Source organism: Hemibagrus wyckioides, linkage group LG01, assembly GCF_019097595.1.
Source record: "Hemibagrus wyckioides isolate EC202008001 linkage group LG01, SWU_Hwy_1.0, whole genome shotgun sequence".
Taxonomy (NCBI): domain Eukaryota; kingdom Metazoa; phylum Chordata; class Actinopteri; order Siluriformes; family Bagridae; genus Hemibagrus; species Hemibagrus wyckioides.
This window is the reverse complement of record NC_080710.1, coordinates 4074955-4090979: the sequence shown is the minus strand read 5'-3', so window position 1 is coordinate 4090979 and position 16025 is coordinate 4074955. Positions and strand designations below refer to the sequence as shown.

The following is a 16025-nucleotide window of genomic DNA, read 5'->3' as shown; positions in this document are numbered from 1 at the left end:
CTAGCAAGCAGCATTAAACTCCTGCCCGCTCCTCTAATCCAGCCTTTCGCGTTCGGCTACGTTAATGCTGCAAAAGAGCTTACTTTGTTTCCTCAGCTGTTTCTGCTACTTGAGGTTGAACCTAATGTGGTGGGGACACAAGGTCACAAGGCAATGACAGTTACTCAGCAAAGAAAAGAGCACTAGGGAAAACTCCACCAGTTCTAAAAGGAAGTATTGGAAAAGCTTGTGGTCTGGGGGCTCTGAAAGCAGAACTATTTAAATAAATGCTTTAATTTGTTTTTCAAGTTATTTCACGTAATGAAATATCTTTGTCACATATGGAAATAACAATAAGTTTTGCATATGTATCCAGTATAGCTTAGTGACTTGCTCAAGCTTGCAAATGTGTCCTGCCTCAAGTTGTAACACTTGCCATTCATACAGTCTCAGTGGGATTCAGATCATGGCTTTGACTGGCCGCACAGGACCACTTAAATTGTGAAGCTAGTTCAAGGTAACTTTAACCTTGCCTCTGAAGTCACTGTCCTATATAAAATTGATTTCCCCAAAGGCTTCAGCAGACAGGAATGAGCTTTCTTGTAATTGTGAAACAAGCTTTCTCCACCCCAATTCACCATCCTGGAGGGATGGTGTTAGGTCAGAGATGTTGTGTTTTACTGTGTTCCTTTGGGCATTGGTTTCCTGCTTTTAAGATGCTTGGCTTCCTTCGATAGGTAACAACTTTTAGGAAATTTGTAGCTGATGCACATTTCTTTGAAAGTTTTTCAGTTCTTCTTAGTCTGGCAGTTCAGGTTAAGGGGATGGTTTGGGTCATGATTCTTCTCTTTCTTAATTAAGAGCTCCAGAGTACAGACAGGGATTTCGGGCACTTTCATCCGTTTTATTTATTTATTTATTTATTTTGCATACTGCTCTTTTGACTTTTATATACTTTCCGTTCGGTCTGGTTTTGCATATTTGTTGCTCTTTTTTCTAATATTTAACCAATGAACCTTTTAGACAGAAAAGACAGAGGCCACTGAACTCTCTGTCTTCATCATGAAGGTATAATTAACTTAGAACTTAATTAAGGTTTGCCAGAATGAAAGGGTCTGGACATGTATGCATTGGTCATATTCCATTTTAAAAAAAAAGGACAGAAATGCAATTTACCTCATACAAATAATCAAATATTTCCAGTATTGTCAGGACGCTAGCTCCTATAAACAGCCCCATCTGCCCACCAATGTCACCTGAAAGAGGAAGGTTGTGCAAGAGGTAATAAATATATGTTAATAATAATTAATGTATTATGTGGAGATTTCAATCAGTTACGTGTGTGTTTTTTCATTCGTAAAATGTCTCACCAAGTAGACCAGCCACTTCATATGCCTTCTTCTGCTCAATCTTTTCATAATTCAGGGCCTCAAAAAAGATATCCAGGACTAATATGTTTTCTCTGTAAAGAAATACACAAGAAATGACAGAATCAATTAAGTATATTTAAAAAAACTAAGATCAGTGTTATAGTCAGGACATTTTTAGACACACACAAACTTTTACTGAATTTAAATCAGCACTAATTTTAACTGGCCACTTTAATAAGAACACCAATCATCAAAATCAGCCCAATTGTGTCCACTCAAAATGGACAGCTGAAGAACAATGTCCAATCTTCGACAGTCCAGGATTGGTGAGTCTGTGCTCACTGTAGCCTCAGATTCCAAGTTGAACCTGATGTACTGTTGTAGCTCATTAAGAATGATGTGTACATTCTGACAGAGTGTTTATTTGTGTTCCCGTTGCTTCCCTGCCAGCTCCAAGCAAACTGGCTATTTTCCTCTGACCTGTCTGTTAGCTGTTTGATCAGCCTCTGTCTCTCACTGGACGTACTTTTATTTTTTTTGCTACCGTTCTGTGTGAACCCCTAAGGGGTTAAATCCCAGATGATCAGAATTTTGTATTGTGGTAGATTAGTGATTAAGGCATTGGACTACTGATTGGAAGGGTGTGAGTTCGAATCCCAGGTCCACCACACTGCCACTGCTGGGCCCTTGAGCAAGGTCCTTAACTGTATGTTGTTGTTGATCTTTCGGCTGCTCCCTGTGTGTGAGGGGACGCCACAGGTGACCAGCTGGTCAGCACAGCAACTTGGCACAGGTTTTATGCCGGATGCCCTTCCTGATGCAACCCTCCCATTTTAACTGGGCTTGGGACCGGCACTGCATCCAGTGGCTGGGATTTGGGCATTGGCTGGGAATCGAACCCGGGCCTTCCGCATGGTAGGCGAGAAACACTGAGCCACCAATGCCCCATAATAGCATCAATCATAGTATTTCTTTAAAAAGGGCCCTTTTTTAAATTGAAATTAAAAAGATATGCAGTAACTGAAATGAAGTTCATTTCCTAGTCCATTTTGGATATTCTATGTTAAACTGGCTTATCTCATACCCAATGTACTGCTCGGATTTGTTGAACTTCTTGGCCAGGTATTTGGCAGACGCTTTGCTGGGTATTTTCACCATGGAAAGCTCCTTGCCATACCGAGTCATGTTGCAAGGTGTCTGGCACACACAGTAGTCATTGTCTTTTTCAACAAGAAAATCTGTGAACACAGAACGGTGCAGATCAGTTTAAACAAATTCATATAGAATAGATAAAAGGTGAATTTTTCATTTTCATTGAATGGCTTGAGAGAGTCTTTAAATGTTCAGGTTCAGGTTCTACCTGAACTTACTACTATTACTATGTCCACTTACCCAAGGCAGGGTCTGCACAGTCCTTATACTGTTCTGGGGTGCATACAGTGGAGGTGCCTATAAAAAAGGTTCAAATAATAGCAGTGAAAACAAGCAGGAGATGAAATTGATCCTCATTTGATGATTCTAAAAATAACTCCAGATCAATATAACACAAGATTTTATGCTTCAATAAAGTGTGTGCCTGTACCTGGCATGTGTACCATCCTGCAGTTACAGTTCTCCAGCAGATACCGGGTTTCGCAGTCGATACGACACGCTGTTATGCTGTAGGTGGAGAAGAACTCTGATTCCATGGGAGTGGATTTGCAGTCGCCCCAGGGCGGTGGAAGATACTGAAGCTGTGATACACCACACGGTTTTATTCATTAAAGGTGTGAATGTGCTGTTCAATAACAAATCAGTCATGAGCAGCCAAGCAAAAAAAAAAAAAAAGACATTTGGTGAAAGGAGACATCACAGTTTTCACAGAAAGATCAGTGGAGCCAAATGTAGCCATTTTGCATCCAGTGTTAAACAGAATGTGGAGAAAACTGGAGAAAGTTTAAGCTAAGATTATAGCTCCAAGTCAGGAGGCTGTGAAAATAGCCAATTTAGCATTTTAAAACCTAAAATTTATGGTGTACATAAATAAGACAAACTAGATCTACATTGCTTTTATGAAGGACTTTGCAGAGTTTTATTTATATCCTTGATTAGTCTCCTCATTCTGTTAAAACCACTGAGCTTTATAAGTACGAGTGAAAGTGACAGAAGCGAAAGCAGGAGTTAGAGTGCAAACAGGCAGCAACAAACGAAGGTAATCCATGATCGTTTACGGCAACATGGATGAAGGCTGGAAAACGGAAAACTCAAGGCTCGGTAATGAAAATGAATACAGTTGATAAGACTCTGCAGTGAGACATGAAATAGCAGGGTACAAGTAGTAAATAGAGCTACTAATTAAAGGATGAACACTAAACAGGTGCACACAAAACAAAAAAACACAAACATAAAAAGCATTAACAATATTTGAACAACTCAATATGCTTGGATTAAATCTTCCTTCCTATTCCATGAAATCATGCACAGCTCTATACTTGGAATCCTGGAATGTTGCGTCGCTGATAATCGGATGCACGTTCTTAGCCAGATGCACCATTTGGAAGCCTGGCGCGCCTCATTAGATGTAAGCAAACTCCATGATGACGCTGTTCATTAAAGTGCTAAGGATCTACATATGGACCCTTCAAAGGAATCTCAAACAAACATTTACGGAGTGCTGAGCAACAGATCAGCAGTCACCGAAGACAGTTATATAATGCGAAGTTTTCTTTACTCGCAGAATTTCTCAGACTAAAATCTGTCTTAATATATGAAGGAATCTCATCAGATGTCTGGTCATATCCCCGTGATCGGTAATTTATTTATAGAAATGATGCTTATGATATTGTGACAGACCCCAATTTAAAAACAAACTGGCTGCAGCTTTTATTGTAACAACTCGTTTAATTAGGATGAAGGATTTCATTGATTTTTTTGAACCCCTCCGCTTATAATGGGTTAGAGTATGAAGACCATGTGACACAAGCCAACTTTCTGAGACACTTACTTAAAGAGATCTATAAATATTCTAGATATGATATGCAAAAATGTTGCTATGGTCAAATAAACACAAGACATGCCTGTAATTTAGAATCTGCTGTAAAATCGCAGGGATGGCTATAGGACAGGCACCAAATAGAGCAGTAGAAATGGAATTTTTCCAGTAGTGGAGAAAGAAAATATAATGCGTGTAAAAGGTGTGAATTACACCAGCTACCCAAATGTAAAACCAATTCTGCCTGCATCTCTAAAATGATAGTTTTTGTTCCCAGTGAGAAAACCGAACATGTATCGATGACAATTGATGACTGATGGTAATCACAGGTATTGATTTCATTTTAGCTGCCACAAAGTGCCTCAGGCTGATGACCACGGAAATAAGAAACCAATGGGCTGCAACATCCAAAGGGCTCATTTCCTCGATGGTGCATAATGAAAATGCAGCTGGTGTCAGAGAGAAGTTCCAAATTTTTACAAGAGCATCGTAGCATAAAGGCCATCCTTTATCACATGGTACCGTAAGCGCCTTTTTTGGACATCTTGTGTTGATACAATGCTTGTTTAAAACTGAGTCTAATCTCAATGGAATAGGGCGTCATCCATTATCCTTTTCCTTGGGTTTAGAAGACTGGAAGGTTTTCCTAGGGTTCAATATACCTGACTAGATCTTGACATTGTTTATGGACGGTTTTTCAGGGGGTTGATTTTGATCCTTTTCAGCCAGCTAGCTATTTTAGTCACTCCTCAAAATGGTCTCTTCAGTTATTGAGTGATTTAAAGGATATTTTTGTTTCATTTCATCATCGCAATTACCCCATTCGTAGCCGTATCTGGAGTTTTTAATCAAAATTTTCTACTAGAACTTCACTTTCTCCTAGAACTGTCATTGGTTGTCTTTGGTACATCATGTGTTCATGACCAAAGTCATCACCAAACAAAGTGTGATTTTAACCTGCAACAGCACAACTGGGAACAAAAATCCCAATACCAACTACCTGCCTTGGTGACCTTATCAGAATTTGATATAATGCAAATAAATATAATTACTAGTATTTGAATAGATTAAAATAAACTGTCCATTTATTCGCATACGGGAATCTTGCTATATGACGTTTAAAGAAAATGAAAAATGATAAATTCATTGGTTAAAAGCCAAAATGAGTTCCAGAAATTCCATGCATATTCACGCTAGGAAATGTTTGGGCCTTATACATCTATTTGGATGTTTTTAATAAAATGCATGTTTTTAATAAACTATATATATTTTCATTTGCATTGAATATGCTCTCCTGTAACAAACATGAAGGATAAGCTGACCAAACACTGATCTGTATTTACACAAAATCAAATTTCAGTCCTCCTTTCATGGACTTTGAAGGTGTGCTACTAAAAAAGACTATTAATTAAGTCATATTTATGTGTTAAATGTTGGCCTCAAGTGGTTTTGCCAAGTTATTTTGAATACATTTTTAAGCCAAAATGGGAAATTCAGACATAATGGAATTCCCCACTCGAGCTGATATCATGGATCATATTAGTGAAATTGATTCCAGCAAAATTCCCAAATTACCAGAACTGAAGGTATGTTTTTTTTTTTTTGTTTTTCTTCAGGACTAAATGAATGAGTTTATAGGAATGAGCACGAATCAGGCAGGTGAGCACAGACAGACAGACAGACAGACAGACAGACAGACAGCGTGAAAATGGAGGGTTGTGTGCAATAGGCATAGCATTAGGTACCAGTTGCTGCTGACAAGACACAAAAGTTTGAAAACCAGGGGCCACACCAAATCCCAGCTGGTCTATGAAGGGCGGTTCATTCTGGCTGTGGATCTGGACTTTGATGCCTGCTTCATACGATGTTTCGTCTGTGTAAGGAACAATGATAGAGGGCAGGGTGTTAAAGAAGACAAACAATTATCAAATATACACTGTAACGTTAGAACCACTGACAAGTGCAGTGAAGAAGATTGTGTCACTGCAGGAGTCAGTTCTCGAAGCTGGTGTGTTGAAAGCAGAAAAAATGGGCAAATTTAAATAAGAGACTTTGGACAAACGATAATGCGTGATGGCTGGACGACCGGGTTAGTGCATTTCCAATATGCACTACCAGCAGTGGTCCAAGGAAGGACAAATATTTTGGCACCTATACAACATTAAGCAGGTGATTTGAATGTTATGGCTGATTGGTGTGTGTTGGATAGATAGATAGATAGATAGATAGATAGATAGATAGATAGATAGATAGATAGATAGATAGATAGATAGATAGATAGATAGATAGATAGATAGATAGATAGAAATAAAATAAAATTTTCACATCACACCTAGATTGTGACACTGTGTTGTAAGAAAGACGAATCTACAGTCTGGGCTAAAAAGAAATCAGCCCCAGCCTTGCTTAATGCTTCTTCATTCCACACAAACATCAGGCATAATACCTGATCATACTGGATGCCAACAAACGAAGCTTGGACTAAATCTCCAGTCCAATAATCACACCTAACAATAAGCTATAAGTATAAAAGAAACATGGAGATATATTAGACCAAGATTCTTTCACTGAAAAATCCATGAATAAAGCATTTCTTGTGGTTATTCCATCAGGAAATGAAAAGCACCTGGCTAACGTTAAATTTAGGACCATAAGAGGATTTCAGAGTCTCTGAGCCATCCATCAATACTTGTCAAAAATCAGTTGGCTTGCGTTATTTTGTTTTCCCTGTAAAGTTTCTATAGAACGTAACTTTTTTCTGCACCATTAGACCAATGCAAAGCAAATACTGAGAAATGCTGAGAATAAACGGTGCTTCATGAATGATTAATGTGCAGTAATCATTATGCTCTCGAGCACATTCATCAAAAAGCAGTACAACCGACATTAACGGCGAATTTGGAAAGGGGTTTGGAGGGGCTGGCATCTCGCTCATCTAATTACTTAAGTTGTTACCTCCAAACCTTCTGTTTAATGCCAGTGAAATGCTATATTACTGTCTGGGTGAAAGTGGACATCCAGGGCTTTTTATTAACGTGGTTATTTTTGGCACAATCATATCGAAGGATTGAAAATAGAGAGTAGCAATGGATTCGAAATGGACCAGCGATGATAAGAACACGGGCTTTCATTTTTTAAGAGGGTTTCCTCAAATCAGAGACAAAAGGCGATGCTTACCAATTACCTCACCATTGATGCTGCTGAATTCTCAATTCTGATTGGTCAGAATTCACCCTGTATCTATTAAGAGCACATAAAGTCTTGTTGTATATGATGAAGCCTCACTGGAAGGATGCTGACTAATTAACATTTTGTATTGTAAACCACTCACTGGACACTGGAGAAAAATCTCCTTAGAAAAAAAACACATCAAGAATTCTACACATCTCCAAACTCCACCTTTCCCATGGCAGGAAACCGCTGACCTGCATCGATCTAAACCTGCAAATCAGATTAGAGAATTCAACAGCGCTGTGGTGCTAAGGAAGTTTATTTGACCCAAAGTGGCGCTGAATATAAAATAGCTGCTGTTTAAAGAGATGGATATTTACCTGTGTCCCCCCACACTGGCAGGTATTCGTCTTGCTGAATATCCAGCATTATCTCGAGCCCGTTTCCTGTGCCGCCTTTTAACGTCGTCAGCAAGGGGTTCCCATCCAGGCCCGAGTTGAAGGTGTAACACTTGCCATATCTTGTATAAATCTGAGGAAGCATACAAAAAAACATGAAATGTGTGTACATGTGCACCATGATGGTGAGGTGAACTTGTCATATCCAGGTCAATGGGGTAGAATATGTCTTAAAATAATGGAATTCAGATAAATAAGAACTAGATCAAGAAGACACCTGCTGCTTAGTAAAAGAAAAATCGCTCACAACGTTCCAGACGTTCACAAAGAAGAATTATAATAATTCCTAGAAAAACTGAAGTGAACCCAGCAGGCTGAGACAGCTGAGGTGAGCGTCATGCCTTCCTGAGCCTCTAATGAACAGCGCTCTACCTTTACCTTGGCTTTAACAAGACCTGTCCAGACTTTAACAACCATTTCAGAGCAGCTTGGATATTCTCCCCCCACTCTGCTTTGCTGCGGTGCATTACAATTAAAACAGCACTGATAAAAGATGTGGTGGTGGATTCAGCAGGTTGTCGTTTTCATATAAAAAATATATATATAAATATTTTTTAATAAACCTGCAAAATTTTCAATAAATAGACAGCAGACTTGTTGTAGTCTAAATATAACAAAGTGCTGGAAGGGATCTGAACACTATGACAGAATGCAAATAAAATAATAATTTAAAAAAAATGGTGTCCTAGAGGTATGCTTGAGATTTTGATCTCATTTGAGCTAGAAGAATGGAGAGATGTTTAATTATTCATGTCTTTTCCACCCAAGGAAATTTGTCAGGGTGCTCTTTCAGCGCAGGCTGCCGCTGTTAGGAGAAAGAAAAAAGAAAAAAGAAAAAAAAAAGCAATAACTCTTTCTTTTTAGAAAAGGAAAAAAAAACTGTAATTGCAAGATCTCGAGTGATGGAACAGTGTGATAACCAGAGCACACAAATCTCACATCTGATATCAAGCTATTACAAAGACAATAAAGGGCATCGAGTGTACACCGCTCCTGGAGTCTGACTATTTGTATTATACAGATGGTGGAAATTTCTAGAAATTGTACTAGTGCCAGAAAATAGCACTAGTCCCAAATCACAGTGCTTTAAAACTAGGATTCTTGCCACAAGAGCCAAAATCTTTTTCAACCACAAATCCATTATTTATTATTGTTTTTTTTGTTATCTGAGGCTAAGGCTACAAAGTTTATAAAAACTCCTTAATTCCTTAAAGTTCTTTCAAACAGCTGCCCTGCTGAATTCTCAATTCTGATTGGTCAGAAGGTGTCGATTTTTAAAAAAATATTATATAACATTATTAATGCTTAAAAAAGCTTTTCTGATACTTTCTAGTTACTCTGCAAGACGACAAGCTGTGTTTATCGCAGCTGTAATGTAAGTGAGAACAGGAACTAACATACAAGGTAACAATAAACGGATAAAAAGAAATTTCATAAAACATACAATTTCTAACCCTCTTTGTTTTTTAATTATTTGTAGTTTTCTGAGCCACCAGCAAGAAAGATTCCAGAATTTTTTTTTTTATATATAAAAACATCATTTCAAATATTTTCAGAAATTCTTATAGCTGACCTCTCGATTCTGATTGGTCAGAATCATCAGGTTAACATTGTGGTACGTTACGATATTATCTTTGCTTTCAACTTGGTTATCTAAGTAACATGCTGTAGAATTCCAGTCCGGGAGTCATTCAGGTGATGTTTACAGAAGGAGTCTCCCGTGTCAGAAGTGAAGATGTAACACTTTGTTGTTTTGTACCAAAAACAAGCTGGACTTGGGAAATAAATCAACTTTGTGCTGGTAACCTAGGAGTCTGCATCATCCCACCAGCCTGTTGATTATTTTCCTAAATTTCATACATAGACAAAATAGAAAGACAGAAAAAAGGGGAACTATGTGATAATATACATACTGTAGTAAAGTTTTTATGCGTGCAGCTTTCTCCCCTGAACTTGCATTCCAAAAGCATGTCCTCTAACTGGTGGCTGAGTCTACCAATCATCTCAGTGGTGTTGAGGTGGAAACGAGGCGGTGGGACATAGTCGGAGAAGTCCAGCAACCGCATCATCTTCTCTCTGTGGCGGCTGTGCTTCAGCATGGCCACGCTCTGCCTGTTCACCGAGTGATTCGCGTACATAATGTCCATCCAGTAGCCGCTGTGGTAAAGGTCCGCTTTGGTGAGGCTAGACACACGAAAGAGGTTCTGGTTGCATAGCGTGACAGCGGGAAAAGTCATGTTGTTTGCCCACACCATGTAGATCTTCGTGACGGCGGGGAAGGACAGAAGATACAGCAAGCGGTTCCAGGACCAGACGAATAAAAGCGACAAGCAGACGCAGACGGCCAGGAGCCAGAGGAAGCGCTGAGGTTTGGATTTGTCCGGAGCAAAAACGTACCTCAACCCGTGGACCTTGGTCCTGAACACGAACGCAAGTGTGATCTTCATGATGCTGGATTTTCTTGGAAAATATCCCTTCGGAGATTTTAACCGGGGATTTATGGGCTCTTGGGTTGCTGTGAGCGTCACCATAGTTTGACAGGTTCATAAGTTCTACACAGAATCAAGCTTTGAGAGGGATTTCTAACTCGAATTCAAGTCATCGAACAACCAACCTGCCAACCGGCATGAGCAAAGTCGACTGCACTAAAAGATGCCAAGACCTCATTAAGCTTTAATTAAGATGTGCTCTCCAACAATAGAAAGGAAAATCAGTATGTACGTTACCAAGCGTAAAAATTCCTACAACCCTCCTAGAACAGATGCGTAACAATCCATTAGATGTTGTATTTCTAGCAGCCCCGAGGTTCCAGTTACCATCTGTGCTTCAGATATCCAACATTTCTTGCTTTGAATATGACATTTCTCACTTTGCTTTCTCCTCCACCTGCTTGCTCTCAGAGAAAGCCAGTGTGTGGCTGCAGATTCCCGTCGCTTTCCTTTTGTGAGATGGAGCCCAACCCCTCGCTCCCTCCCAGATTTTTCTATTCGATGGACTTGCAGCTGGGGAACCGAGCCTCATTTTTCAGCTTCCTTTTTGTGACACCAAGTTCATAAATTGCCTTAATATGGCTTAATCTATCACAGGACATTAAAAGTGGAAGGAATTCCAACTGGTATATAAAGGCTTAATGGAAAAGTCTATTAGATATATAAATATTTGTGGTATTTTTAGTGATTCTGGTTCTGATTTGTTGCCTGGTGCTGGGTTTTTGTTGGGGTTGTGTGCAATGCTGATGTCACACGGCGACAGAATTCGAGGAGACGTTGGTGTAAAAGCAAGACAGTTAAAGATTCGGAAGCTGGAGGTGAGAGAGCTGGATAGAGTCAAAGACTAAAGCACCGCTGCATCACTCCATCACTCCTCCACCATCAGCAGGGAGACGTAAGGCATTGTGAGTCATGCAGGAAACCTTTAACTGAAGTGAAAAATGGAGCATCATAACCTAAAAAATAAAATTATTTATTACAAATAAAATCTCCTTTTTTAAATGTGGCATTGAAGGGGGATTTATAGTCTAATTTTATTTATTTATTTATTTATTTGATTTTCTGCTTTATTTTTTTTCCCTTTTTAACCTTTCAATTTTTTACCACTTTAATTATCGTATTATTATTAAATTATTATAATTATTTTTATAATCATTCAGTGTGGGAAAGCCTTCAGTGCGTATCAACAATATAAAACTATAGTAATAAATTAAAAAAAAAAAGATTTCTGGAGTATAAGGAAAAATATTCAATAAATGTTTTTTTCCTGGAAGTTTTATGTTTATATTATTGACTAAATGTTAAATTAAACAGTCGTCTCAAATTCAGAATTGTTTTTGTGAAAAGATTCACGTCACATCATTGTGTCTGCTTTTCTTTTTATATCCACTGCTATCATCTTGTAAAATCCATATAATTAAATAATAAAAGTGTTTATGACATCATTCCGAAAGCAAGTTCCCAATAAACAAGAGCAGTAAAATGGCTGTTAATTCCAGAAAACACAGTCGGAAGTGCACTGCCTCCGTGCTGCTGATTTGTTCCGCTTCGACTGATTCCTATTATAAGCTGAATATAACTGAATGATGTCTCACGTGATGGAGACGAATTAAAATCGAATGAGAAACAGCGCCAGGGCCTGGTCTGCGTCGAAGCCGCACTACCGCGTGGCTGGAATTACATCCTTAATTCAGTCAGCTCTGTTACCACGGGGTAAATGCGCTAGACTTTTTTTGCTTCATGAAAAATTGATCTGCACCAGGCTTAGCGCTGAAAAACTATTTCTGTTGTCAGTGTCGGTCAGAAAATTTTATGTAACTGGTTTCCGTGTAACTGATTGTTCTATCGAGCCATATATACACACTTCTCCCAGAAAAGCGCAATGTGTGGTGGTGAAAAATGGTAAATTCTACTTTCCCCATCAGCCCCCCTCCGTTAACACACACACACACACACAATCCCTCTACCAATAAATCAAATCTGCTGGAGTATATATTTTAAAAAACAAAGAACCCTGCTATACCAAAACAGTGGTCCGAAGGTATTCTATAAATAATGTCTTGTTATTTAACAAAGCGAAATCTACAATGATTGACATGGAAAACTTTCTTTCTGGAGAAGTTTACTTAACATTTATGGAAGGAGTCACCAGTGTCAGTATTTTGACGGACAATAAAAGGATTTTGATTCAGGAATGATGTTTCTAGCTGCTATAAGATAAGTGAACAGGAAGCTGAAAATTCATCAGCACCACCCGCCAATCAGAACAGAGCGCCGCGAATGCTATAAAACAGCATACTGCAAGTAAAACTTGGCCGTTTTTTTCCCCCTCTCCACATAATGCCAAGCAAGCAAAAGCGAGTGCTGTTGGCATTGCTGCAGGCAGGAAGGATTTGTGCCAGGGTTTAGGGAGAGAAATGACAAATCCAAAATCTGGTGGTTCTCAGCTGACCCTCTGGGACCTGCAAGACGCCCTGGATCGAAATAGAAAGCGACGACATGGTATCCAGTCTGCCAACAGCCGACTTCAACCAGCCTGTTAATGGGCAAGGAACATTCCAGAACTGAATCTTCAGCTCACTGGATCGACAGTAATTTTCATACTCATCTGCGAATGTGCCACTTATCGACATTCCACGCTGTGTGTATTAAATATTTGTGTTATTGTTGTTTTATCATTTTTAACTGGAATTAAACAGATTTATATTCAAGATTCTGTGCTGTTTGGTAGCTGCTGTTTGAACAGAAGCAAAATTGTGACATATGTACCACCATGGTACATGACAAAAGTCAGAATATTCCAATTATAATATCGCCACAAGTTTCTGTATATAGAGTATTGTGACTGTGAAATAAATAATATTTATGAAGGAACAATTATTAATGCTTATAAACTTTTAATTGACTCATGAACCACTATTGTGGATTCAGTAATGGCACCCAACCTTCAACAAACAAGCAGAACCTAGTGTTGATCTTTCATGAATCGTCATGTTTTACACAAACTTGTAGAGTCCATCCCGGCGTGAGTGTAAACGTAATCACAGTACACTGCCAGTCGTAGAAAATGACTTATTGGATATTTTTAATAAGCATAAACGAATTATTGCAGGTCTGTTATTAGACACGTCAGGACAATGTTGGGTTTCTGTATGTAGAGTATTGTGACTTTTTGGCAAAATAAGAAATACCGTACTTATGGAAAAACTGGAACATTTAAATCCCTGAAAAAGTGTCTACTTCTTTAGGAGGTATGAACCGCTACCGTGGAGTGTGATGTCACAAAACTAATGGCACACCCCAACTAAAAATAGACGGAAACTCACATATTCTTGTAAATATTCTACAAAATGTTGCATTTAACTACAAGCACTTTAGTAGTCTTAGTCTTCTGGACTGCTGGAGTGCAGAGATAAAACCCAGATCTTAATGAAGAGCAGGATGAAGATTGACTCACACTGTGCATGAACTAATAAGATTGAAAAATTAGTGCATAATGTTTAAACGCAACACCACATGCAAGACTTTTTATAGTGGTTCTTTTCCACTGACGGATGGAGTCAGGAGAATCACCGTGACTCAAAATTGACCTTATATATCAGGTCAATGCCTAATTTTGGGTTTTGGGTCGCTGAGTATCTTAGATGTAGATGATTTGGAAACAAGCAGTGAAGTCTCTATGTGAAAGCGTTTACTGCCACTAAGAGACATTTCAAAACTCTCAAGTCATAAAGCCCAAAGGTCCCCAGCCTTAAATCCAATTAACTACTGCTTGGATCAATCATGAAGCCGCATATAAATGATGTTATTACTGCGACTTGGCCAAAGGCACAGAGCGAGTGCTTGACCATTAGCCTTATCCACCAAGCTAATTAAGCAACTGCTCGCACCACAAGCCTGTTCACAAGACTAGGAGAACAGCTTTTAATGCTGACTAACCAGTCTGTCTGTAATTGATTCTTATCTTTGCAGGATCGGAGTGAAAAACAGTGCTTGGTTAATACATATATGACCCATATATATATATATATATATATATATATGGGTAAACCTCATATAATTGACAGCGTTTGCACAAATTTGCCAAAACCTGTTTTAAGTTTTTGCTAGAAATGTTTACTGATATATTATGATTCCTTAATGCAGTTTAGATGAAGGATGGATTCGAGTAGTGCACCCAAACTGCATTAAGTCAAGAATGAAACATGAGATTTAATTTGTTCATCAATTTATTTATTAAGACTGGGTTTTTGATATAGCAATTAAAGAACACATTTATTCTTTCATTTAATACTTTCATAAATGGACTAGAAATGAGTGTTATCATTGACCTTTCTGGAAGGAGTCTCCAGTGTCGTGGTAGAAAACCATTATTAGACCTTGATATGATTTACATTTAAATCACAATATATAGCTTTTAGTTTTGCTGTTGAGAAAAATGAAGCGTGTGCTAAAACTCAGCAAGGTCGACTATTACGTAAGAGATGTGACCGAAAGTGACATCGACCTCCGAGGTCTAGCACAAAAACTAAACAAGCATCAGAATGGAAAAGTCTTGATCTAATTTGTACGAGAGTGTACTTCTAACAGTGGAATACTAAAAAACCTGAATTTAAACACGGCAAAGCTTTTTATTTCCAAATAACGGCACCGCAAACGAGTATCTGAGCGGTAAAATACACAAATACTAAATACATAATTACTCTTTACAGAATGACCGTCCACTAAAAACCAGTCTGAAGTAGGCATTAGTCACCTAATGCAAAAACAACCAATTAAACACGACGCTCCCACCACCATGCTTCACCGCAGGGCTGCTTCATCACATATAGGATTCATTTACATAGATCTATGACACAAAATCCTGATTTCAATTCTGGGTGGTAACACTACAACATGTAGGAGGTGGGGATATTTAGGGAATAAGACAATAAGCCTGGTTATGGTTAGCACAAAAAATGTAAATAAAGCAATTCAATTAAGGCACTATATCATTTTAAACGGGATCATGTGTCTCTACACCTTCATAGGGTGTCACGCTCAAGACTTTTTTCTTCGTCATGGTAATAGTGCCCTCTGGTGGTTGAGTTTATGTATAAATGCAGAGGAAACCATGAGCATTCTCTCTCTCTCTCTCTCTCTCTTTCGCTAATAAATGGAAAAATCACACTAGGACTACTGGCACGATGCTTCCACATTCAGTGTCCAGATGTCTACTGGCTGTTTCTTTTACGTTAGGTTAATGAGAGATCTTTAAGACAGATGTTTAATTTGAGCTATGCCTTCAGCTGAAACGACTGCTAGTTTTGGGAAGCTCGTGCCAATCCCCCATGATGCCGTCTCTGCGGAGAGAACATTCCATCTGTATCAGTGAACAACAGCTGCTGCTTCTCCCCCGCCGCAAAAGCCCTTGTTGTGCTCTCCCCGAGCGAGAGCACAGGAGCCGTGTGAAACCTATCAGAGGAAAACAGAACGTTGCTGTCGCTCGGTGAGGTGGCACGTCGCCTGCAGACACACACTGCCGGAGACGGCTTTTAGACTCGACACTTCAAACCCCTCCTCCCCCTGCTGTCAGGGCCACCGCTTC

General features: G+C 38.9%; 2 protein-coding genes across 2 annotated transcripts in view; both read right to left on the bottom strand.

The window, feature by feature from the left end:
* The window catches only part of LOC131359890 (acid-sensing ion channel 1C-like), a 36220-nt gene that overhangs the window by 10870 nt on the left and 9325 nt on the right, over nt 1-16025 (bottom strand). The window contains exons 2-8 of the mRNA XM_058400051.1: nt 7872-8022; nt 6066-6193; nt 2932-3082; nt 2742-2798; nt 2434-2587; nt 1350-1441; nt 1156-1235 (exon numbers count right to left, since the gene is read on the bottom strand). Coding sequence (XP_058256034.1) covers nt 1156-1235; nt 1350-1441; nt 2434-2587; nt 2742-2798; nt 2932-3082; nt 6066-6193; nt 7872-8022 — 813 coding nt within the window. The remainder of the gene's footprint in view (nt 1-1155; nt 1236-1349; nt 1442-2433; nt 2588-2741; nt 2799-2931; nt 3083-6065; nt 6194-7871; nt 8023-16025) is intronic.
* On the bottom strand, nt 8033-11274 carry LOC131359912 (acid-sensing ion channel 1C-like). The gene has a single exon (XM_058400059.1). It carries the CDS (start codon nt 10478-10480, stop codon nt 9797-9799), a length of 684 nt encoding a protein of 227 aa, XP_058256042.1. The 5' UTR covers nt 10481-11274; the 3' UTR covers nt 8033-9796.

What these genes read in the sequence shown, in the direction of transcription:
- LOC131359912 (XM_058400059.1), bottom strand. Translation starts at nt 10,480, where the DNA reads ATGGTGACGCTCACAGCAACCCAAGAGCCCATAAATCCCCGGTTAAAA.